Source organism: Dermacentor albipictus, chromosome 1 (genome assembly GCF_038994185.2).
Source record: "Dermacentor albipictus isolate Rhodes 1998 colony chromosome 1, USDA_Dalb.pri_finalv2, whole genome shotgun sequence".
Taxonomy (NCBI): Eukaryota; Metazoa; Arthropoda; class Arachnida; order Ixodida; family Ixodidae; genus Dermacentor; species Dermacentor albipictus.
This window is the reverse complement of record NC_091821.1, coordinates 105310699-105333570: the sequence shown is the minus strand read 5'-3', so window position 1 is coordinate 105333570 and position 22872 is coordinate 105310699. Positions and strand designations below refer to the sequence as shown.

Below are 22872 nucleotides of genomic sequence, written 5' to 3'. Positions count from 1 at the left end.
TTTCTTCTGAAGCAATCAGTGACGTTGAGATAAACTGCGAAGGCATCCTCAACCTTATATTAATCCTGGATGTTAAGAAATGCACCGGTCCGGACGGGATACACAACGCGTTCCTTGTTCATTGTTCGTTGTGGTCATCAAAATATCTGTAAGTCATATTCAGAAAGTCCTTATCATCCTCTACTGCACCTTCTTCATGGAAGCTAGCCAAAGTGCTCCCTCTTTATAAATCTGGAGATAAGCAGTGTTTGTCGAACTACAGACCAATTTCACTGACGTCGCAATCATGCAAAATGTTGGAACACATCATTCATAAGCACATCACGCTCTTTCTGGAATCGAATAATTTACTGTCTAACATGCAACATGGGTTTAGGCGCGGTTTTAGCACGTTAACGCAGCTAGTTGAGTTCACGCATGACATTTCATTTAACCTTGATGGAGGCAACCAGGTTGATGCCATTTTTATAGATTTCTCGAAGGCATTTGACACCGTTTCACATTCTAAACTTATTGCTAAACTTAATGCTGTACTGAATAATCCTCATTTAGTTCACTGGATTTTAAGCTTTCTCTCATTTCGCTCCCAGTTCGTCTCTTACAGTTCGACTGACTCCGCTACTGTTGATGTGACATCAGGTGTGCCCCAAGGCTCCATCCTTGGGCCGCTTCTTTTTTTATTATACATACACGATTTGCCACTTCACTGCTCTTCTAACATCCGTCTCTATGCTGATGACTGCATTCTATATGAAGTGATTAAATCTTCCAATGATCATTATCGCCTTCAAGAGTCGTTTTCTAGGTTTTGCGATTGGTGTAACACTTGGTAAATGAACATTAGTTTCAATAAGACCGTTCTGATGTCTTTCTGCAACAAATCTTCCCCCTCCCTTTTTAGTTACTCGTTCAATGGCCGTGCTGTAGATAAAGTTTCTGAGTATAAGTATCCTGGTGTCATTTTTACGCATAACATGTCATGGTCCAAACACATTGATTACATATGCAGTAAAGCACTAAAAAAATTTGGTTACTTGAGGCGAACGCTAACCTGATCTCCTAAAGACACAAAGTTACTAATGTATAAAACTCTAATCCGCCCTGTTCTTGATTATGCATCTGTAGTTTGGAGCCCGCATAAGCAGTTAGAGATTAATAAACTAGAAGCTATACAGAAAAAAGCTGTGCGATTTATATGTCATCGTTACGATCGCGACTTTTCGCCCTCTTCAACACTTTGCTTAAATGATATTGCGCGACATAAAAACGACACGGACGCGCTTGGTGTGTCGTCTTCTTTCACGTCCGTGTCGTTTTTATGTCGCGCAATATCATTTAAGCAATGGATTACCAACTTGCCCGGAATGCTGCTCTTATTTCAACACTTTCTTCCTTGATCCTAAACACGCTCTCTTCTCGTCGCGCAGGGATCATCAACGAGAAGACATCATAGCCTAAACTTGATACCCTACTATGCACGTACTAACATGTTCAAATTCAGCTTTTTTCCCCGCTCAATCGAAGACTAGAATTCATTACCTGGATCCATTCGCTCATGCTCATCCCAAATTTTTGCAACCGCCATCCCAGATGCATAATCGTGCTCACCCATGCCTGGCATCATTTGTATAACTTCTTGTGTATTTTTCTTTCATCAGTGCTCTTTTGTACAAGTGTTTGCTTGTGTTTATTTGTGTATTTTCCTTTCATCAGTGCTATTTAAAAGTGTTCACTTGTGTTTACCACTGTATATTCCACTGCATTTTCTGTACCTTTTCTTAACCCACTCCTGCTATAGTGCAAATTGCGCTGCAGTATGTATAAATAAATAAATAAATAAATAAATAAATAAAATAAAATAAAATAAAATTCGATTGTCGATTTCATGGCTTGTAGGGCTAACACAGCTTAACTTGGCTGGTGAAGAGATGTAAAGTTGGTTATTCAAAACTAAGTGCAACTAATTGCTTGCTGCTATTAGAATAACCTCTAAATTGTAATTAAATGTAAAAACATGAATGTCAAAATTATTATTCATATCATAAAATGGTATATTTTACTTAATTATAATAGCTTTTGTTTGATGCCGTAGCGGCGCTGCAAGTGCAAGATGCTACCCCGCAAATGCAAAGCCCTATTCTGAAACTCTTCACTCCTGTGTGCCCAAATGCTAACTGCACAGCTCTTTGAAGCCCCTATTCTAAAACTCTCTTTTGACGAATGACTAAAGAGCAAAAATTGTTCACACGACATGTTTGCTGGTACTAGAGTTAGTGACAACTACTTGCGTTTACTTAATCACTTATGCAGGGATAACAGGTCCTGAATACGAATACGGAGCCACCATTTTAAATAAGTTGAAGGCCTCTACATAACAGCTCCAAAACGAGCAGCTCATATTGGCTACAACAATGTGTGCTTCTTAAGTGATTGGCCATTGTGGCAGCATGGCGACATTTTTTGGGCTACTATTCAAGCACTGCAATGAACTGGCTACTTTTCACTTTTTGGACCTGGCAACCCTTTGCTCTGTGCCTGCTATGCAGTAGTAAGCTTAAAACGACAGCCTGAAAAAGCCAGTCACTAAAATGTGTCATGTCAGCAAGATCAGCATTTACATCGCTCAAATCATGCTGCCTCGTGAGCTCTCTTGGCAGCACACAGTTCAATCCCTTAATTCAGTGAGTTTGGACGAAGATACAACATTTGTGTGTTATTAGCGGTATAAGTGCATATCGTATGGATTGTGCTGAAGGACTGAAAGAACTTCACATCAGGGCTGCGGTGCTTGCAGCATACAGCTGACAACTCAATTATTTCATATATGTGTAACTTCCATATTTACGTTCAGCCACAGCGCATGCATCCGCAACTTCTCAGGATTCAACTCTGCCTCAGTGATAGTTCCGGCTTCGCATGTTTTAATTAGCCGCAAGTGGCAAAATACTTATCGAGGAAACGGTCAGGCAAGGAGACACAATCTCTCCAATTATATTAATTTGCATGCTTAAAAGAAGTATTCAAGCTATTAGACTGGGAAGGATTAAGGGCGATGATCAACGGCAAATATCTGAGCAACCTCAGTTTGCTGATGGCATTCCCCTGTTCAGCAACGCTGCGGACATATTGCAATAATTCATTGAAGACTTTAATTGAGAAAGTGTAAGAGTAGTTGAATAATATGCTAAACAATAATATGCAGAAGACAAAGGTCATGCTGAATAACTTGTCAAGCAAACAATAATTAATGATCGGCAGTCAGCCTCTAGAGTATGTACAGAAGATTATCTAGATCAATTTCTCACAGGGAACCCTGATCATGAGACGGAAACTTACAGAAGAATGAAAATGGGTCTGCAAGTGACTGCAGACCCAAATGGGTGATTGCAGGAGCTCACTCTGTCATTGAAAAGTATACAAGCATTCCATTCTTCAAGTACTATTATATGGGGCAGAAACCTGGGGGTTAACAATGAAGCTTGAGAATAAATTAAGGACCGCTCAAACAAGTGATGGAACGAAAAAAACGTTAGGCCTAACGCTAAGAATGAGTAAGAGAGCAGTGTTAATCAGAAAGCAAACGGGGGTGGTGGTAGGTGAAATTAAGAGGAAAAATAGAAGCTGGGTAGGCTGCGTAATTCATAGGGCAGATAATCGGTGGTCCATTAGAAATACAGAGTGGGTGCTAGGGGAAAGAAAGCGCTGTCAAGAAAGGTGGAAAATTAGGTGGGGTAATAAAATCGGAAATTTCCAGGCATAACTTGGAGTCAGCTAGCGCAGGTCAGGGGTAATTAGAGATTGCTGGGGAGAGGCCGTCGTCCTGCAGTGAACATAAAAGTACACTGACGACATTTTACATCCGAAATTCGTGCGGAATTTTAATGGACTGTTGCTCTTGAGACGCAGTTTGCCTCGTACTGCGAGGCCGCACTCACATGTTTACAGAACGGCGTCAGGCGCCGCTTGGATACCACTACTACCACCTTGGCATTGTACTATATCTGCAATGACTGCTCTGAACAAAGTGCGTCAGTGTCGCAAGATTAACTTGAATGGATTTGATCCGAAACCTGCTAGAATGTTGCTATGTGCTTCAGGTACAATGCTGTACAGTACTCTGACGTGCACTAGAGCATGTGGTCTTATGAGGCTCATAAGTTTATGGCAACGTTGGCACTGAGAATCGTGGTGTTGTTGACTAATCTGATTAGCCTCGACTTCTATGAGGTGCCACTCGGGCTAAGACAGACAGCGTAGTCAGGGGCTCCAGACCTTACTATTAGCAACTTGATTTATCACAGGTCTCCAAAACTGATGTGTACGCACCTTGGTGTGTTTTGCCTCTGTCAGGATGCGGCTGCCTGAACCTGCAAAAACAAACTCTTGACCTGGTGTGAGGCATCATCGTGTTTTATCAGCCGAGGAGAAGCCAAGAAGCTTTCAATTGTTTTCATTTGTGAAGTGCTAATGGCACATACCACATATCGACAAAGAGGAAATGTGAGCATTTGGTTCAAAGATACTAACTGTAGCTCTATGAGTCTACAATAAATAAAAAAAGAAAAAGTAAAACGAGTCCAAGATGTTGACATCAAATGAAGGGATGCGGAGTGATCCACAGTTGAGTGAGGACACATTTAAAAAAATAAATCCTTCTCTCAGCTGTAAGCTCAGTTGGAAAAAAAAAAGGATATTGAATTATGAAGGCTCAATGTGAATGCACATCTGTGTAAGCAAAAAAAAAAGTTATGTGACATGCATTGCAAAAGTATTAAAAGCATGTTTACACTGAAATGAGCAATGTAGCTTAACGTTTCATGGGTAAGCCAGGTTCTGGTAATGTGTTGCAGCAAGGAGAGGCTTATGGCTTTGAAGCTACCAATGCCGCTGAAACTGGGGCCACTGCCAGCAGTACAGCTAGCTTGAGAATGAAAAGAGTCAGACGTTCAACCTGCCAACAAGTCAGCAGCTTTGCTGCAATAAGTTTCAAAATGTTGGGGTACCCAACAGAAATGAAATTTCTTTTATATGCGTTCAATCCTGTTGTTTATTTGATCTTCACTGTCATCTGCCCATAGAAATAAAACTTATTCTATATGCATTAAATCTGTTCCTTCTTTGATCGTCACCAGCATCTGCCCTTTTTCGCTACTGCTGCATTTGGCCATAAGCAAGCATCACCACACACCCTTTTTGTGATCAGGTGTTTCATCTTCCAACTTTCATTGCACAATTTTCAAGATGCTGCACATTTTCAAAGCCTACAGCTGATGCCAGAGGACTTGTGGTTTAGCTGGTGCAGTGCTGTGCCTGGAATGAAAAGTCCAGGGCAAGATTACAAGCTTGACTGAGTTGTGAAGTTTGTTTGCTTTGCTTTATTGAGCTGGCTGGTGACAGTCAGTTTATAGAAAGAATGTGCTAGAATGGCAAGATTCAGCAAGAAATGCAAGACTGTAAGTTCTTGGCTAAAATATGTATAACTTAATCTGTAATAATTCCATACTTAGAACGGCCCATTTAACTCGAATTCATGACAGTTCTTACTAGACATGGTTATGAGCAAGTGCTTCAGCTTTTTGTGCATTATTATTGGTATTTATTTTATTATTATTCATTTTTGCAAGGGAATGTAGTCACCTACATATACTGTTGTATTGCTGGCCTGCATATACGTTTATCCACCATGGAGTGTTGATATAAAAAGCACAGTGTCATTTGGTTTGACTTCATAGTCAAGTCCACCCTGTAAGTGAAAAGAAGCAATAAATGAATAAGTTAACAATGCGGCAAATAAGGGCTAACAAAGGAGGAAAATAAATCAGACACTCTATGACATCAGTAAAAGAAAACACATACCCATTGTACAGAAACACACAATTCTGCAACATGTGTATCATTAAAGAATATTATATATATATATATATATATAGGACACTGGCAGTTCCTTTACTATGTTATTAATTTCAGTGCTCAGCTACTCAGCTTGTGTTCCAGTAGCTTGCGCTCTGAATTTAGCCATACTCATCCCAGTACAGTCATCTCATAAAAAGAGAGGAACAAAGGATGAACAAAAGAAGTGAATCATGTAGCTATACCCGATGCACTTGTAATCACATTTACAACCATTTTATTAATGTTAACTCTACAATGTTTGAGTTCATAAACGTTATCATATCCCTTTTGGCTGATATGCCTACAACTGCACCAACAACATAATATGTAAAAAGGGTTCCATTGTTTTAAGGCACTCTGGACTAGCTGCGAAATCAATATGTGTAAAAGATCTTAGGAAAAATATTTCAACGAGACATCCCCATGGTTGCTGGTGGCACCATAGGCGTGATGTAGTGGGTTCTCACTATATCTTTTAAAGCAACAATTTATGCCAGGCAACTCTCAGAAGTGACTAGTTGCTTGCTAAGCACACTGAACATGAAATAAGTTTATTTCGTTCCTGTACCGTAAATAACTTTGACATTCAGGTGTGGAGTTCCCATTTGTGGAGTCTATGAAACACACACACACACGTGCGCAGACACAAAATCAAAATTCTTTACCCCTTCGTTTATTGGTTTGAATAATGCTGAAGATGATGAATATGTGTTAATTTTTTCAAATGTTCTAAAATTAAATTTTAATCGGCCTAAATTATTTTGTCTGAAGGAGATATGCTTAAAATTGCGACTTCTCATTAATTTGTGACAAAACTTCATATCATTATATTTGCATGCTATGTGGTCATCTATGTGAAAGACATTCCTCTTAGTTTTCACCTTAAAAGAACACTAAAGGCAAACACTGAGTCAAGCTAAAGTGATAAATTAGCGATTCAAAATTTTCAAAGTACCACTTTCACTAAGAACAGGGCTTTTATAAGCAAGGAAATGATGTAAACAGGAAATGTGAATGGCGGTGACATTTCATTTGTAGTTAGTAAACAGCAGTCAACCATAAATAGAAAGGTTAGTTACGTTGTATTTCAACGTGAAAGAAACTTGAATCTAATCAGCGTCCATGAAGTGATAAACAATAATAGGTGTAACATTAATAGACAGGAAGACAGCAGTACGGATTTAAGAGTAGACATGGGTAGCTGATGTCTTATCAGAGATTAAGAGGTCTAGTAAGGCAGCTAATGTAATGCACAGAACAGACAAAACAGTGGCCCATTAGTCAAACAGACTGGGTGCTAGGGAAAGGGGAATGCAGTTGAGGGCATAATAAAGTAGACAATCATATTAGAATATTTGCAGGAGTAAGATGAAGTTGGCTGGTGTAGGACAGGAGTAACTGAATACCGTTTGGACAGTCCTTGATCCTGCATTGGACTGAAATAGGCTAATGATGATGCATGATTGGATTATTTTCTACGGAACAATTAATTGATGCTATTTCTTCACAGCACTCTGTTGGAACTGTATGAAAGAATAAGGCACCTTTTCCTCATAGGCCCTTTGATTCAAAGCAGTTCATAGCATACAGCAGAGCATAGGTGTCAGAGCATGAGTACTGCACAGGATTTCACGTAAATGGCCCCGATAATCACAGACGAATTGCAAAAAACTTCAGCAGCTCCTTATACGATGATTTTCCCAGCAACTAGAAGTCATCTATGGGCATAAAACAAACATTGTGAGGTTTCTAAAAGGGTGACCTTACAGTCTAGACTGATTCAATGTCTGCTTTTAGTGCCCCATATCTAACATACTGAGTGATCACAGCTGCAATTTTTACAGTACCTCTAGAGAGAGTAATGTAAAAACACTAGAGTCAAGGACAAAGCATGAAACAATCACTTGCCAGGAGTTCCCAATCTGTGTCATTCACCAAGACGAGAATTCCTGGCCGCCTGCAAAATGTTGCAAAAACATAGCAACAAGATTAGGAACTATTTGAAAAGACACTTTCAAGTCAAACATAAAACTAAGGCTGATGCATGGTGAGTATCTAGCACTACATCCTTTTCTTAGATAACATATTCATGTTATGGGAACTGGTCAATCCAGGGGGGGGGGGGGGGGGGTGAGATGAAGCTTCCCTTCTCTGGACCCACCAGTGCTGCTTACTGCCCCTTCCATTTACCCCTGATGCATATAAGCCACAGGCCAAGTTTGCAATGGCCAGCATAGACCAGGCCATGCCTCAAGTCATGTGGGCAAAAATGAATAGCTGTCTTAATCTTAACCTAAGCAGGCTATAAGGACATACTTCAAGAGACATGGCGGGCAGGGGGGGGGGAGTAAAGTGAATAGCTTTATTTGCCTATTTCGTCTGTCTTTGCAGTTGGCGGCCACACTTGCAGTATGGTGCCAAACAAAGGGTGTGTGCTCTCACGCAACTGAATTGCAGGGCACGTTAGTCACAAAAAGTCAACTTTATAGCTCTTTGATATGCACATGCTACTGTGTATAAGCTCTGATTTGTCTGGAGGTTTAGATGCAGTAGTGGAGTGTTCAGCAAGGAAAACATTCGCTCATCCAGTCGGGCTATTCGCTTACAATGACAATCATAGTCAATGGTTTCTGCACAATTTTCTGCCTTCTTGTATGTGTTTAAAAACACGACTTTATGCTACGAGTACAAGGTTGGTATAAAATAAGAAAGATGACGTGTTTGCTTTGTATATCATTATATATTCGAACAAGCTTGAATGATGTTATTTTGGTGTACTAAAATTCAACTTCAAGCGAGCGGATGACAGTGTGATAGAGCGGTAGCATTTGAAGCCTTATGCTGAATAATGTGAATGTCTTTCACTGAAATCGCACCATCACCCAAAGTAGGCATCTGAATTTTCAGACAGCAGAGGGATTTGTGCTCACAGTAAGGCACATTAAAGAAAAACCACTGTATTTACAAGATGTGTTGTGCTCTCTTTTCGATGCGCTGTGCTACTAGAATGATTGTATCTTACACCGATTCTTAGATAATGCAGGAAGTGCAGCTCTCTGTTCACAGTTCTGTCTCTGGTGCTTATGGAATTATGGAAACTTGGTTTATGGAATTCAGTTAATGGAAATTATAGTTCGGGATTTTTCGTGCCACAGCCACAATCTGATTATGAGGCATTTCAGAGTGGGGGACTCTGGATTAATTTTGACCATGTGGGGTTCTTTAACCTCTTAACTGCCGACGATGAGGTAACTCATCATCACAACGACTGTGCTCTGGTGCCAACGGCGAGTTAACTCATCGTTAACTTTTTTGCTATTTTTGCACATGTGTATATGTGCAATTTCTTCTAATTTCGACAAATAAATAATACACAATGAATTTTAATTTTTCTCAACAAGACCAGTAAAAATGCAGTAGGCATCCTTAGTATCTAAACTTTCTTTAGAAACAAATTTGCCGCAAAACATGCAGGTCTAAAAAAATTACGCAGTTTTAAACCTTTACATAAAACATTTTCAATAAGGGGCACCCCTTAACTGCCAATGACGAGGTAACTGGATGGATGGATGTATGTTATGAGCGTCCCCTTTGGAACGGGGCGGTGGGTTGCACCACCAAGCTCTTGCTATTATACTGCCTAATGTCCTACCTGGGTTAAAAAAAAAAAAAAACGTAATTACAATGAGCGTCCTCTGGTGGCAACGATGACCTAACTTGCAGTGAACTTTAGACTATTCTTGCACATGTGTATATGTCAGACTTGTATGTGACGAATTACATGTAATTAATTATTTGTAGTCAACTACAGTGTTTTCATAACACAATGATTACTTTGTTTACTCGGTAATGTTCACTGTAATTCAATTACTTTTTTTCATTAACCAATTACATGTAACCGGTTACTTTAATGTTGAGACAAGGTGTAACAAATGACGCAGCTTAGAGAACCTGAATTTGGTAAAACCTGAAGTAGAACGCCCAAGGTTGTGCCAGGCAGCAGACTCGCAAATGCGCATGTTCAGACAGGCAACCCTGGGGGCTGAGTATTTCTTTTATCTTAACACTCCGCCAGATGGTGGCAGATGAATTGACCAGGTGCTGGTATTTCCCAGTGGTGATGGAGCCAACGTTTCGACAAGGGGACTTGTCTTCTTCAAGGCGACATTTGCTTTCCTAGGCGCAGTATATATAGGCGGCGTTCTTCTAAAGGGGAGAGGGTGTAAGGTGGGTGGGCGCGGCAACGAGCGAAGGTGTGTTAACAGTGAGGGTGTCAAATTGAAAATAAAGGAGTGCTGTGCACAAGGCTGGTGACACGGCCGTGTGTCAGCCGGCGTGTCAATGGCATGCGCAGCACCCATCTATTACTTGCTTCGCTGGTGGTCGTAGGCTATCTCTGAAAGAGATAATAGAAGGAGCGGCAGAAAACAGCACTCGTGAGAAAAATGAATAAAAAAGAATTCTGATATGGAATAAATAAATAAATAAAAGGAAAGAAAGGAAGAAAAAAAGAACACTAAGCAACCAAACTAAGTGTTGTTGCCTACAGCTTGAAATTCAGCATAGTGAATAGATTCTAAAGCTCCCTTTGAAACGTTTATGCCTATCGGTTGCAATGTCCTGAACTTGTGGATAAGGTATGATTCTCTGCATTTTCTTTCTCGTTCAGAACAGAAATTTGACTGTAAGATGTAGAGTTTAGTTCATCAAAGTTATGACCTGGTTGGATGAAATGCTTGGCGACGGCTTTGTCAAGCTTTTTAGCTGTGTCCCCACGATGTCCGCTTAATCTGACATTCATTGATTGTCTCGTTTCACCGATATATTGTTTTGTACAGAAGGAACATTGAAGCATATAAATCCCATCCGAACTTGTGCAGGTAAAGCTAGTTTTGACTTCGTGTGTATAACTATTTGCGGTTTTAATTTTAATGTAACTTTCAAGGTACCTGCAGGTTTTGCACCTGGGGCGAGAACATGCTTTTATTACAGGAGAATGATGTTGGCTGACTTTCGCGTGCACTAACATGTCTTTAAAGTTCCTGTTGTGGTGATAGGTAACCTTTGGTACATCCAAGAACACTTCTCTCAGACGCTTGTTACTTGATAATATTCTGTGGTATTTTCGTAGGATGTTGTTTATGTTTGGGAGTGCATTAGAATGTTTTGTTATAAAGGCTGGCAGTCTGTGAGATTTTGGTATAGGCTGTTTCTTCGCCAATTCAGACTGTCTCCCCAATCTTGACGTGACATCGTAAGCTCTATAGAGAGCAACTTGTGGATAGTTTCTTTCTGCTAGCATTGTTTTAAGGTCATTTAGGTGGTGGATATAATTGTGGTCTTTGCTGCAGATTCTTCTTATTTGTTTTGCTTGTCCGACAAAAATTTCTTGCTTGTAGTGTCGCAGGTGATGACTATTGTAGTCTAAATATTGCTGGCTATTGGTAGGCTTCCGGTAAAGTGTCGTTCTCAGTTTTCCATTTTCTATGTAGACCGTCGTGTCAAGGAAGTTGATCTGACTAGCAGTGTGGTGAGGAGTAAATTTAATACTTGGGTGAAAGGGACTGAAATGACTAATTAAGTCGGTTAACGCGCTTGTGCCATGTTCCCTCCCATATTATATATATTTCGTCAATGTAACGAAGATAGGTGTGGCCGTTTTAAAGGATAGGATTTCAACAGGTCTGCTTCAAGCTGTCCCATGAAAATGTTCGCATACGTGGGAGCAAATGCTGTTCCCATGTTAGTGCCGAAAGTCTGCAGGTAGTGAACAGAATCAAATTCGAGATAGTTGAGCGTGATAACTAACCTAAGGAGCAGCAGGTAAACTTCAGGAGTGTGCACTTGCGGATTGATTGTGAGGGATGTCGAAACTGCTTCAACTCCTTCACTCATGGGTATGTTAGTGTAAAGGGCACAAACACCCAAAGTGACTAGAACAGCGTGGTCAGAAAGGATTTGGTTGGTGTTGATGCTGTCAATAACTAGAAGGAAGTCTGGCATGTCTTGAACAAAAGATGGGCAGGTGGTGATTTAAGAATTTCGATAGTGACTCGGTAGGTGTGTTGTTATTAGACACAATAAGCCGACCTGGGACTTCTGTTGAAAATATTTCTTGGACGGGAACTTTATGTATTTCTGCACTTCCTTCGAAATTGCGCTCGTTAGTGCAATTCGGTTTGGACAAGGATACAAACATGATCACCCATTCATTCACTCTTCATATCACTCGTTCAGTCTGGTTTCTTCATGTTCATGTCCCTGCTTTTGTGTCCCATGTTGGCGTAGGAATCACAGAGGTCTGCTGAGTTGTTGCAGCTCCCTCCAACTGCATGGTAAATTTAACTGCTGCATGATGATTTATGCTATTTCATTAGCACAAATTTTGGGCACATGCGTACTGAAGGGTGGAGAATAAACTATTCCTTTTTTGTTTCATATTATTTGACATGTGAAGTGGCTGTTGTATATTTAGAACGTTATGCAAAATTTTTTTTAAGCATCAAACTACCTTTTGTGGAGTATCCACTGTCAGTGCTTCTTGTTCCTGCAGAAATTTCTACACTGATGAGGAGACAGGGCGCACGCTGTTTCCTAAACCACTAACATATGAAAGAGGCCTCTCGTTTTCCGTCTGTCACAAGGAGATATTTTGTGAACAACATTTCAACAGATTGACTTTTCTAATAAAATATGCATACTCGCAAAGTTACAAAGAAGGTGTATCAGTGCTTATCGGCAACATCAACGAGTGAAGATACCCTCATACATCTTCAGTGTAGTCAGTTTTGCTTACAGGTGTTTGTTTTTTCTCTTTCATACATTACTAGGACACTTGTTATATCTATTATATTATCTATGATATTCAATCGAATTTCTTTATTGTGCCGATTTGCCTTGTAAAACATATTTTCTTACTTGCACTAAAACAACTTTCATGTACTTGACCCCTAGCTAGCCACTGGCTATAGGTCTAGACATATTGTGTTTTCTGTAATTTAAGAAGAAAGAAGAAATTGATTTTTGAACATAGCCATTTTCATGAATTTTAGCAAGTGCATCAGTGACTTTTTTTATTTTGCGAAGCCTTCAACCTTGTAGCAACATTGCTGCACTTTAAATTTTTGCAGAATCTACTATAACTTTTGTCTACGTCTGTAACTTGCCGAGCGCTACCCCTCGTTCCGTACTTCTGCCAGTTTTTTTTGTATATACAGTTGAATGCCTTTATAACTTGGTGCTTGGGGCCTCCAAAATCATTTGTTATACAGGCGACATCATTGTAAAAGTCGCACACCACACAGCTCACAATAGAACAGGGACAGAATTATTCCTTCGTTATACAAGTCATTTCGTTGTAGAGGTGCTCAACTGTAGTGGTAATCAGCTGAGCTATGAGGAAACAGTTGCTAATATAAAGTGCTTCCAAGGTTGCGATGTGTTCGAACTAGCACATGCCCCCATGCTTCTACAATAATACTGCACCCATACCTTCTGTCTTATTGGACTGTGAGTGCATTAGCACAACACTGCTGTGATATATGACGGCTGATCCAGAAATAAGGTTCCCAAAGAGCTCCAGCCACACGGGAAGGTGCAAGGCGAAATCCAGCAACACTGCTGCGCACGGCTGTTCCCCAACTCTCGATTCACCCCGGCCGCGCTTCACTGCACCACTCATTCTTGGCTCAGCAGCTGTCCGATATGGAAGTTCCCATTGTTGATCCCGCCAAATGTGAGATTTGTTCCGTAATTCGCTTTTTTCATGCCAAAGGGAATCCACCCGTGAATATTCATCATCAATTGACAGAGGTGTATGGCGATAAGTGTATGTCCATTCAACATGTCTGAAAGTGGTGCAGGAGGTTTAGTGCCGGTCAGAAGGAAGTCCACAATGGAGAATGGAGTGGATGACAGTCAGTTTCGAAGGCGGTTATCCAGATGGTCCAACGCGAAGTGCTTCAAAACAGGAGGATCACTGTCCGTGAACTTGTTGCTCACCTCCCTGGGAGTTCTTACGGTACAGTGGAAAGAGCTTTAACTGAAAAATTAGGGTGTCACAAGTGTTGTGCTTTGGATACCGCGGCTATTGAAATCAACCACAAGGAGAAACGCCTTGACTGTGCTTGCCAGTTTGTTCAAAAGTGTCAAGAAGGAAGGATTGTTGGACTCCACTGTCATGGGAGACGAAACGTGGGTGTTTCATTTCACTCCCGAAACAAAACAAAAATCCAAACAGTGTCGTCACCCAGAGTCATCAGCCGCAAAGAAGTTCAAACAAACTCCTTCTGCTTGCAAAGTCATGGCCAGTGTTATTTTAGATCGTAAGGGGATACTGCTGATCCGTTTTCATGGAACGTAGGACAACAATAAACTCAGACAGTTATTGTGCAACACTAAGAAACTCAGGCGAGCTATCCAGAATTGCCAGCGAGGACGACTGGCAGCCGCTGTAACGCTGTTTCACGACAACGCCCGACCTCATGTCTCCCGTCAAACCGAAGAACTTTTGACAAACGTTGGGTGGACTGCCATGTCTCACCCACCATACAGTCCAGACTTTGCGCCTAGTGATTATCACGTGTTCCCCAAGTTAAAGGAACATTTGAGTGGCCAACGCTTCCGTAGTGACGATGAAGTAAAAGAAGAGGTGAAACACTCCCTCAGTGGTTTGGCGGCGGAGTTCTACGTCATTGGAATATAGAAATTGGAGCACTGTCTAAAAAAATGCGTAGAAAAATATGGCGATCATGTAGAAAAATAGAGCGAAGTTTCATCTTTCCAATGATGTAAATTTTTACGTCTTTTCTAAAATTGATGGCAACCTTATTTCTGGATCAACCCTCGTACTAAGAAAAAGTGTAATCAAGCTGTCAGACTCTTTGATGAGAGCAAATACATGCCAGTTTCAGAAATTACCCTCAGGATCAAGTGGATTCTTATTGTGTGGTGTGACATTTCAACCTGGCACCAGGCAAAGCAGCACATGTTGGGTTATTAGCCAGACAGAAATTACAATGTCAACAAACTATTACCTAAGGCTATTAACTCCCATGTCTTGTATGAAAAAAGCAGTGCAAAAACAGTGACAAAAAGAACACATACATAAGCACTGTGTTGTCTTTACCTTGCATCTACATTCAGACTGTTTTCTTCACAGTGTGAGACTACCGAAGTGGCCCAGTGAAGACAACCCCCCAAACTCAAGAGCTAAAAGGCAAGCACATCAAAGCAGGAGCTCAATTTCTCAATACTAAGGGTTTGCCCCAAGGCCAAAAGATACTAATGATAAATTGAAAAGTGGCTTCAAAAAACTTTAACATGTTTACAAGGAACACAAAAATAATTTTTAGTACTTGCCATTACTGTATTTGCCTCACATAACCCTGCTTTCAAAGCTATGAGCTGAAAAGTGGGGTATGGGAGATGGGGAGGGCTCACAATACCAGCTGAGAATGTAATCTTACTATTTAATTTTTTTCATTAATGAACTTACAAGAGCTCTGCATCTATGTTTACATGTCCTGCAAGAGGCAAAATGGACACATTTGCATACATTAGTTGGGAGTTCTTTTATGCAAGGGTTCTAAGGACATACAGTCCTGAAACAGGAGTAGAATTATCATCTAAATTGGTGAGCCTAAACCTACATGCTGACATGCTGGTGCAATGGGATAAAGATTTAAGAAGAGGGTTAAAAAGAAGGTTGATGTATGAGGCCATGCTAAAAGAGGTTGGCATTGGACCACACTAATGTGTGGATATGAGGTGGTTAGGCAAAAACACAGCTGTAGAAGAAAGGTGATCAATGTTCTGATGAAAATTCATGCTATGAAAGGTGAAAAAAGTCCATTTCCTCACCCTTGTCAGGAAAAGGGCAGTGATGCTTTATGTCATGGGAAAGCAGTATAACTACTACAGACACTGTATCATCGCTGAGATTGAATTGGGCTTGATTTAATGCTGGAATTTGCTGGAAAGCAGATTTCCTTAAGGATGTTTAAATATCTATAAAAGAAACTGTATTAATATTTGTAGTGATAGTGTCGACAAAAAGGTGTCCGTATCAGACGACAAGAGACAAGCCTTTTATCCAGACGCAACTTCTCTTTATGCTTTTTTTTAATGCATGTCAAAAACAGGCAACATTGTAATCATAGAATCAGGGTGATGAACCGAATCTGAACTGAAAACTTTTGGGTGAAACTGAACCCAAATCCGAATCAATTATTTTCTAATGAGTCTGAACCCAAACTGAACCTGAGCCGAAAAAATGATAACAGTTACCTGTTCGGCAAGAAATACATAGTTCAAGCAAATAAGGTGACAATGGGTGCTAAACAATGGTTTGCACGGCTCTAAAAAAAAACTACTTCAATTGGCACACCCCACTAGCAGATAGTTGTGAGAACTTGTGAATTGCGCACAGTGCAACTCACAAGTTGCACTGTGTGCGAGAATGGGGACATATGACGGGCATGTGCTGGTAACTAATGCCACTTCGGCAGAGATGCTTGCACTTCTGAAGTCTGCTATGCCAGTTATGTTCCGCAACCGAAAAATTGTTTCAGGAGCTCTGCGAAATCAACATCTCTAGTGAAGCTCTCAATTCCGCCGTTAGGTCAACTTGTTACTAAAACTAACTATGCACGGAGAGCGGAAAAGACAATGCCCTCAAGGAGGGATAATAATGAGTTAAGCTACATGACTTATTGTAACCATAACACTGTGGTTGCTAATGAATGCTGCCACCTTATCAGTGAGTGGTAAGTGTGGCTATAAATGGCATGCAGAATCTGCTTTTGTTAAGTGCCATGGTTCAATGCATGTGCAGTGCCTAGCCAAGCAGAGTATAATGCTCTTCGAGTTGTAGCAATTATTCCTGCGGCACAATGCGCATATGGTTCAGCACAAACTGTCCTTGTTCATAGTTCAGAAACATCTATGTCCTCACCTGCTTCTAAAACAGCAAACTGAACAAAATGTTAAATGTTGCATTCTTTCTTTCCTAGTTATTAGAAGTTTGAAACTGTAATTTATGGAATACAATGCAAATTCGTGCCGTCTTCAACACCATAGATCACATACCACAGTTTTCTCACCATTAGTTGTAGTAAAAACCTGAAGCAAAACAAAGATAAAATGAAACTGATCTGCTAAAGTCAAATTAATGAGTGTGGAAGGTATGCAGACCTTACGCTGATGCAAGGATTCTCACTAATTACCCCTGCCTTTAATATGCACATGAGAATTCCCCCGTATCTGTCTCTATCTGTCATTGGTAATTTCTGCCTCCTCTTGATGAAACTTGAGCATGCGCCATGTGAACAAGTCAATAGTACTATGCAGCATACCACCATGGGAAAGGATAAAATGGACTGTATCGAACTGGTTTGTGAAGTGGTTAAGTGTTGCATACAGTTATAATTCTTAATTCTTGCGAACTGGAATGAAATCAAAGTGCGTTAAACTCGAACCCAAACTAGTATCTTTTTCGGTTCGACATGCTGAATAAAATATTTCCTTTTCCTTTGTGTACCATGAAAGAAAGGTGAAGGGCTGCATTATACTTATACTCTATTGATTAAGGTTAGTGCTGAAGATTTGGAAGCACAAATGAGCGGGAGGAGAGAGATCAAAGGCGACACACAATATCTATGATGCACATGCAAGTGCTGCATCATCAGCAGTTTGTAATGAAGCACAATTAGCTCAGGGCATGTGGCTTGTATGTTGTGTCTCCTTTTTTCTTTTGATCTTACATGTCATGCATTAGAAAATTTATTATGCTTGCATGATGTATCATGGTAAGCTCGTATTAAAGCAACTTAAGTAGGAAGAGGCCGAATTCCTGATCATTCATATATGACACTGCAAATACATGAGAGCAAGCACAATGCATCAAGGAATGGGATATTGAATTGAGAGAGTGCTGTGGCATATCTAATGGCCATGGAAAATAGGTTTTATACTCAGAACATAGCAAACCTCGATTCAAGGCCCAGCCAGAATCACAACAGACTAGCATGCTGAATCTTTATAACAGAACTTGCAGGCGGATAGACTATTGCTAGCACTGGTGAATTGAGATACGGCATACTTTGCTAGCTGCTTGCCGATGTCCCGACTCCAGTGAGGCATGTGTTGCAAGAGTTTGTAAAATGAAGAGAGTCAACAGCAAATTTAGGTGCCACATATTTCAAAGCACATAATGGTTAACATTTTAAGAGCAATATCTACAAAGAATAACAATTATGTAACTTCAACTTCACATATGTCCATAATATGTAAAGACCACAATAAAAGGTGAAACGCTTCAGCCAATGACCTATGCCTTAGTGAGTCATACCTCGTCTTCCTGGTCAAGTACCACAGCTAAACAAGAGTAATTTGCAGCGTAGCGTTCCCTACAAAAATTACTAGAGGAAAACCTAGTGCTACAATCGTTGCTAACCTGGGAACAATGTTTAGCACATGGATTTTAATCGTGCTTGTGGCTTAAGACATTCCTGTAGTGCTGTATCTTAAGCTTCATTTGCTTCCTAAATTTTTTAAGCGATCACAGTCTTCTAAACACAGCAAGGCAATTAGCCTCTGCACACCTGCATAATCATTGCAAAATGTGTCGTTCTTAAAGCAATATTTTTCTGAATATTATCAATTTGCAAACTCACAAAGCTGTATGAAGCCATAAAGACAAAGTTTAGGCAAATCCATGTGCTGCCCATGAACACACCAGACACTAGTGCCAGAGTTCACTCAGTAATTTGTGTAGGCAACTGTTATGGTTTGCATAGGTGCTAGCTTTATCACAAAAGTTTTACAGCTTAACTTAGAAAACCAGACACAGAATCTACCTGCGCCTAGAGAGATTGCCTCAGAGATACATTTTCGTCAATAACAAAGCTGAAATTTAGGCACAACATAGAGTTCATTCTATTTTTGAGCAAGATTTTAGTCTTCCAATATATTATGTGGTTAACCTTCTATGCCTCCTAAAAGTGGGAAAAGTAGAGTCTGTTGTGCCAGGTGATACGAGGCCTAAAAGAGTGTTTTAAGATATTCTATATTGCTGCCTATAAATAAATAGTTGCAAATAAGCTGACAAGTTAGTTTCTTCTCGCAGACAATTTTTTAAATCTGACATACAGTTACCAAGAGCACCGATACTTTGTTTCCTAAAATGCATATGATCAAGTTTGCTGGAAATTACAATAAAGCATTGCAGTTTACATGTCCTTGTGCTTGCACAATTTGGTCGAGATTCAGTCACATTAATTTTTTTTTTCACAAGCACTAAAAACAGCGCAAGATTGAAAAAGAAGAAAAATGAAAAAGTTTCGAAACATGCTTATTTACTATTATAGACAATCAATTTGCATGAAATTTGGCCAGAACGCATACCAGCCTTTCCAGAAGAAATGCAAGACTTCAAAATTCTTCTACTATGTAGGTGGTACCCTCAGAAAGCTTGCGAACTTCCCCATCCAGCTGGACTTTCTTTTCTACATTGCCCTGGATGAGATTTAGCTTCAGCTGTGTTCCAGAGATTCTTTTTATTCTTCTCTGGCCTCCCTGGTTGCTCAATGTGATAAACACCCGAGTTGAAAGAATACCCATCTCCTGTAGAACTCAAAGCCTTTGTGGCTATCTCCGCAAAAGTATGTGAAGCAAATTTTGTTTTGAGGTACCACCAAATCTTGCGGTTGAGAAACATTTTGAGGTCAGCCTTGAATACAGTGAAACAATACAAAGCTTGCTAAGGTTGAAGACTGGACGTGTTGGTATAGCATACCAGATGCAGGATTGTGCAAAATTGTGACGAAACACACAGAAGAGAAACACATACAATGGAGCGCTTCGTTGTGTTTCTCTTCTGTGTGTTCTGTCCAAATGTTGTGCAACCCTACATCTAGAAACAATGCAACTTTTGCCTGGGCGCTCGTGAAAAGTGGCAAATGAGCTGGTGCAGACTCAGCCAGGGCTAGTGCTTACTTGTTATCACACCAGGAAAGCATACAATTGTAGAGTGCTCAGACCACTAATGAAGCGTGAAAGGAAAATAAATGCAATAGAATTGTTACGTTACCTAAACACTGAACTAGCTTCGTGCCAAGTGTTAAATGGAGAACTCTTTTGAGGTTTATCTCACAACTGCATGAAATGCACTGTATGCTTCTTGCCTGTTTCGCATACACCGATCATAGCGGCTGCGATTTTTGCATTTGTAAGCACCCAGTGGATGACTGAATTGTTCTTGGTGTAAGCTCATTCAGGGAAAACAAAGTAAAACAAACTAGAAACTGTTTTTGTGAAAAAATATTTTTGTGTTTGAACAGATTAAGCTTGTCTCACATGGTGCGATTTTGCTTGCAATTTTGCAGGTGCGGCAAATGAGCCGCTGACTACTTTGAGCGTGTGATTTCACAGCGTTCAGAGTACTGAAGTTCTCTGCAAACTGCACACATCGCATAGACGGCGAACCAATAACAGCATGAATTGTCAAACACATCACAGCGGTTTGCTAGCCTATTTCGTGTTTTGGTGAGTAACAAGTTCAAATACGAAAAATGTTTCACAAAAACAGATTCTAGTCCGTTTGACATTATTTTCACCAAAGCAGACCGATGCTTAGAATAGTTCAATCTTCTACTAGGTGTTTGCAAATACAAAAATTCCAGTGGCTACAATTGTTGCTTGTGAAACAGCATTTGCCAAGCTCATATGTGTGCACATAACAGCCTTGAAAATGCAGTGCAATATCATAGCACATGAAAAGGCTTTTGCTCTATCAAAACAGAAAATAAGCAGGCAAGCCATAGCGACATGTCTTAGGGATTTATTATTGGGTCCCCATTCATGTCGGATGTGCAAATTCTCAAAAGTTCAGCGCCTCCCAAGATAAAAAAATCGCAAGCACAAAGGAGCCCGATGGCACATTTACATAGGTGGGAATTCGCAAGATAAATCGCAGCATGTGAAACAAGGTTTGCACAACTATGGAATCTGCTATAAGGATTATTTTCCTCTAATAATATCATTTTCTTATCGTCTGTTTCGCCGAATGGCCGATCCCGGCGGTAATGGGGTCACGGCTTCGGGCGAGCTAATAAGGGCAAAAAGAGTGGGAAAATGACAAGAACTGTTACAAATGCACAGTCCCAAGTTCAGTCACTACTATTTCAATTGCTTCATTTTGTTTTGGTAGGTACTATGCAATTTGATTCATTCGCGCATTTATACCTGTGTATGTGTGTGTAACAGCTGTGTCTTACCAGTACTCGCCTACTGGGCAGAAACCTGGAGGCTTACAAAAAGGGTTCTACTTAAATTCAGGACGACACAACGAGCTATGAAAAGAAGAATGATGGGTGTAACGTTAAGGGATAAGAAGAGAGCAGATTGGGTGAGGGAACAAATGCGAGTTATTGACATCTTAGTTGAAATCAAGAAAAAGAAATGGGCATGGGCAGGGCATGTAATGAGGAGGGAAGATAACCGGTGGTCATTAAGGTTTACGGACTGGATTCCAAGAGAATGGAAGCATAGCAGGGGGCGGCAGAAAGTTAGGCGGACGGATGAGATTATGAAGTTTGCAGGGACAACATGGCCACAATTAGCACATGCCTGAGGTAGTTGGAGAAGTATGGGTGAGGCCTTTGCCCTGCAGTGCGCGTAGCCAGGCTGATGATGATGTGTGTACTGTCCCCCTTTTATATCAACAAATGCTGATAACTTTGCAAATGCGGTGAACAAGGCTGCACTCACACAGTGTTTCCCTGAACAAACAGCTCTTCTTTTCCTTTCAGGAGGTTTGCCTTCAACCACGTGATTAAATCAGACAAGGTGCCTGAGCGAAAAATAAGAAAAGAAGTGCCAGTGTGATAACTGCATGGTTACTTGACATGCGACATATGAACTAGTGCAGACGAAGTGACAACGCTTAGTTGATGGCTACTTCCAATAATGTAAATCACGCTCCTTATAACATGTGCATTCAATCTTGCCACAATTACCACGACTGGTATGACCATTGTCAGTATTCACCATCAGCTACACGTAATTAGTCGTAAGCTATCAAATCACATTTAACATTCAGGAACACCCATTACGGCGCACTCCTGGTGGTGCTCAGCTACTTGTAGAATGCCATGCAATGAACGGACATTAGAAGCTTACATTTCTCATGTCCACCGCGTAAGGCAACATCGTGCTTTTTTTGATTCCCGAAAAGTAGCTCCGCTCCGCCTCTGTAACAAGGAATCGACGTCAGAACGGGATAACGTAACAGTGACGAATGCAAACATCAACAGGTATTCATTACGATATATCTGTACCCGAACTCTACTCGCAAATGAATCTCATCAGTCATGGCTCTTGTTAAAGGCGTCGACATCAGAATATAAGTATATATGTATGTCTGCAAACTCGCAAATTCAAAAGCGCGGCGTCTCTGCACCAACAAGCCGTCATTTACACACACGCACCAGCAAACACGACCATGAGCACAACACAACTGACACCGCACAACCATAGAGAAAGAAAAAAGTTAAGAGCGGCCACTCCCATACACCCCCAGCGGCCCAATCGAACCTAGCGCGCCTGGCGGTTGATGAGAGCAACTGGCCTGCACTTCCTGTTTCGGTTCCGCTGGCGCGAAATTTGGATTACCCCTCGTAACCGACGTTGGGCTGTCGCGGAAGCTTGTCATTTCAGACCACTTTTCGTCACCCAAACGGCAACGCTTTTATTTGTCGCTTTGATTTAGCGATTCACTCTTTTGTCTAGTTCAATATTTGGTGTGAATTGAGGTAGTGACGCCATTTTTATTTCGATTAAGTTGTAACAGATGGAGATAGAGGTAATCATAATTCACTACGGCTTTATCCATCGCGCTTGTCTTCTGTGTTTTGGTACAAGCGCTCATATGTATCAAAGAGACAGAGTTTCCGCAATGTTTTTATTCCAAGTCAAGATAGG

The 22872-nt window shown here is 40.7% G+C and overlaps 1 protein-coding gene across 3 annotated transcripts; it reads right to left on the bottom strand.

Moving 5' to 3' along the window:
* Nucleotides 1-5206: 5206 nt before the first annotated feature.
* Urm1 (Ubiquitin-related modifier 1) lies at nucleotides 5207-22449 on the bottom strand. 3 transcript variants are annotated; one of them, XM_070524253.1, is made up of 7 exons: nucleotides 22230-22449; nucleotides 22072-22142; nucleotides 21661-21742; nucleotides 10265-10288; nucleotides 7801-7849; nucleotides 5638-5743; nucleotides 5207-5310 (listed from the first exon to the last, which is right to left on the bottom strand). In XM_070524253.1, the coding sequence occupies exons 1-6, from the start codon at nucleotides 22424-22426 to the stop codon at nucleotides 5675-5677; spliced, it is 492 nt and encodes a 163-aa protein (XP_070380354.1). In that variant the 5' UTR covers nucleotides 22427-22449; the 3' UTR covers nucleotides 5207-5310; nucleotides 5638-5674. The 3 variants fall into 3 exon arrangements, with proteins under 3 accessions (XP_070380354.1, XP_070380350.1, XP_065303005.1); XM_070524249.1 differs by having other exon boundaries at nucleotides 5642-5743; nucleotides 22230-22447; XM_065446933.2 differs by lacking the exons at nucleotides 5207-5310; nucleotides 10265-10288 and having other exon boundaries at nucleotides 5340-5743; nucleotides 22230-22440.
* Nucleotides 22450-22872: the final 423 nt, after the last annotated feature.

Excerpts from the sequence above, each read along its gene's own strand:
- Urm1 (XM_070524253.1), bottom strand. The coding sequence starts at position 22,426 with ATGGTTGTGCGGTGTCAGTTGTGTTGTGCTCATGGTCGTGTTTGCTGG. Across the intron at positions 10,289-21,660 it reads TTTGTTCAGGGAAACACTGT|AGATAGCCTACGACCACCAG; the intron begins GTGAGTGCAGCC and ends TATCTCTTTCAG. Across the intron at positions 7,850-10,264 it reads AGCCTACGACCACCAGCGAA|GCGGCCAGGAATTCTCGTCT; the intron begins GCAAGTAATAGA and ends AACATTTTGCAG.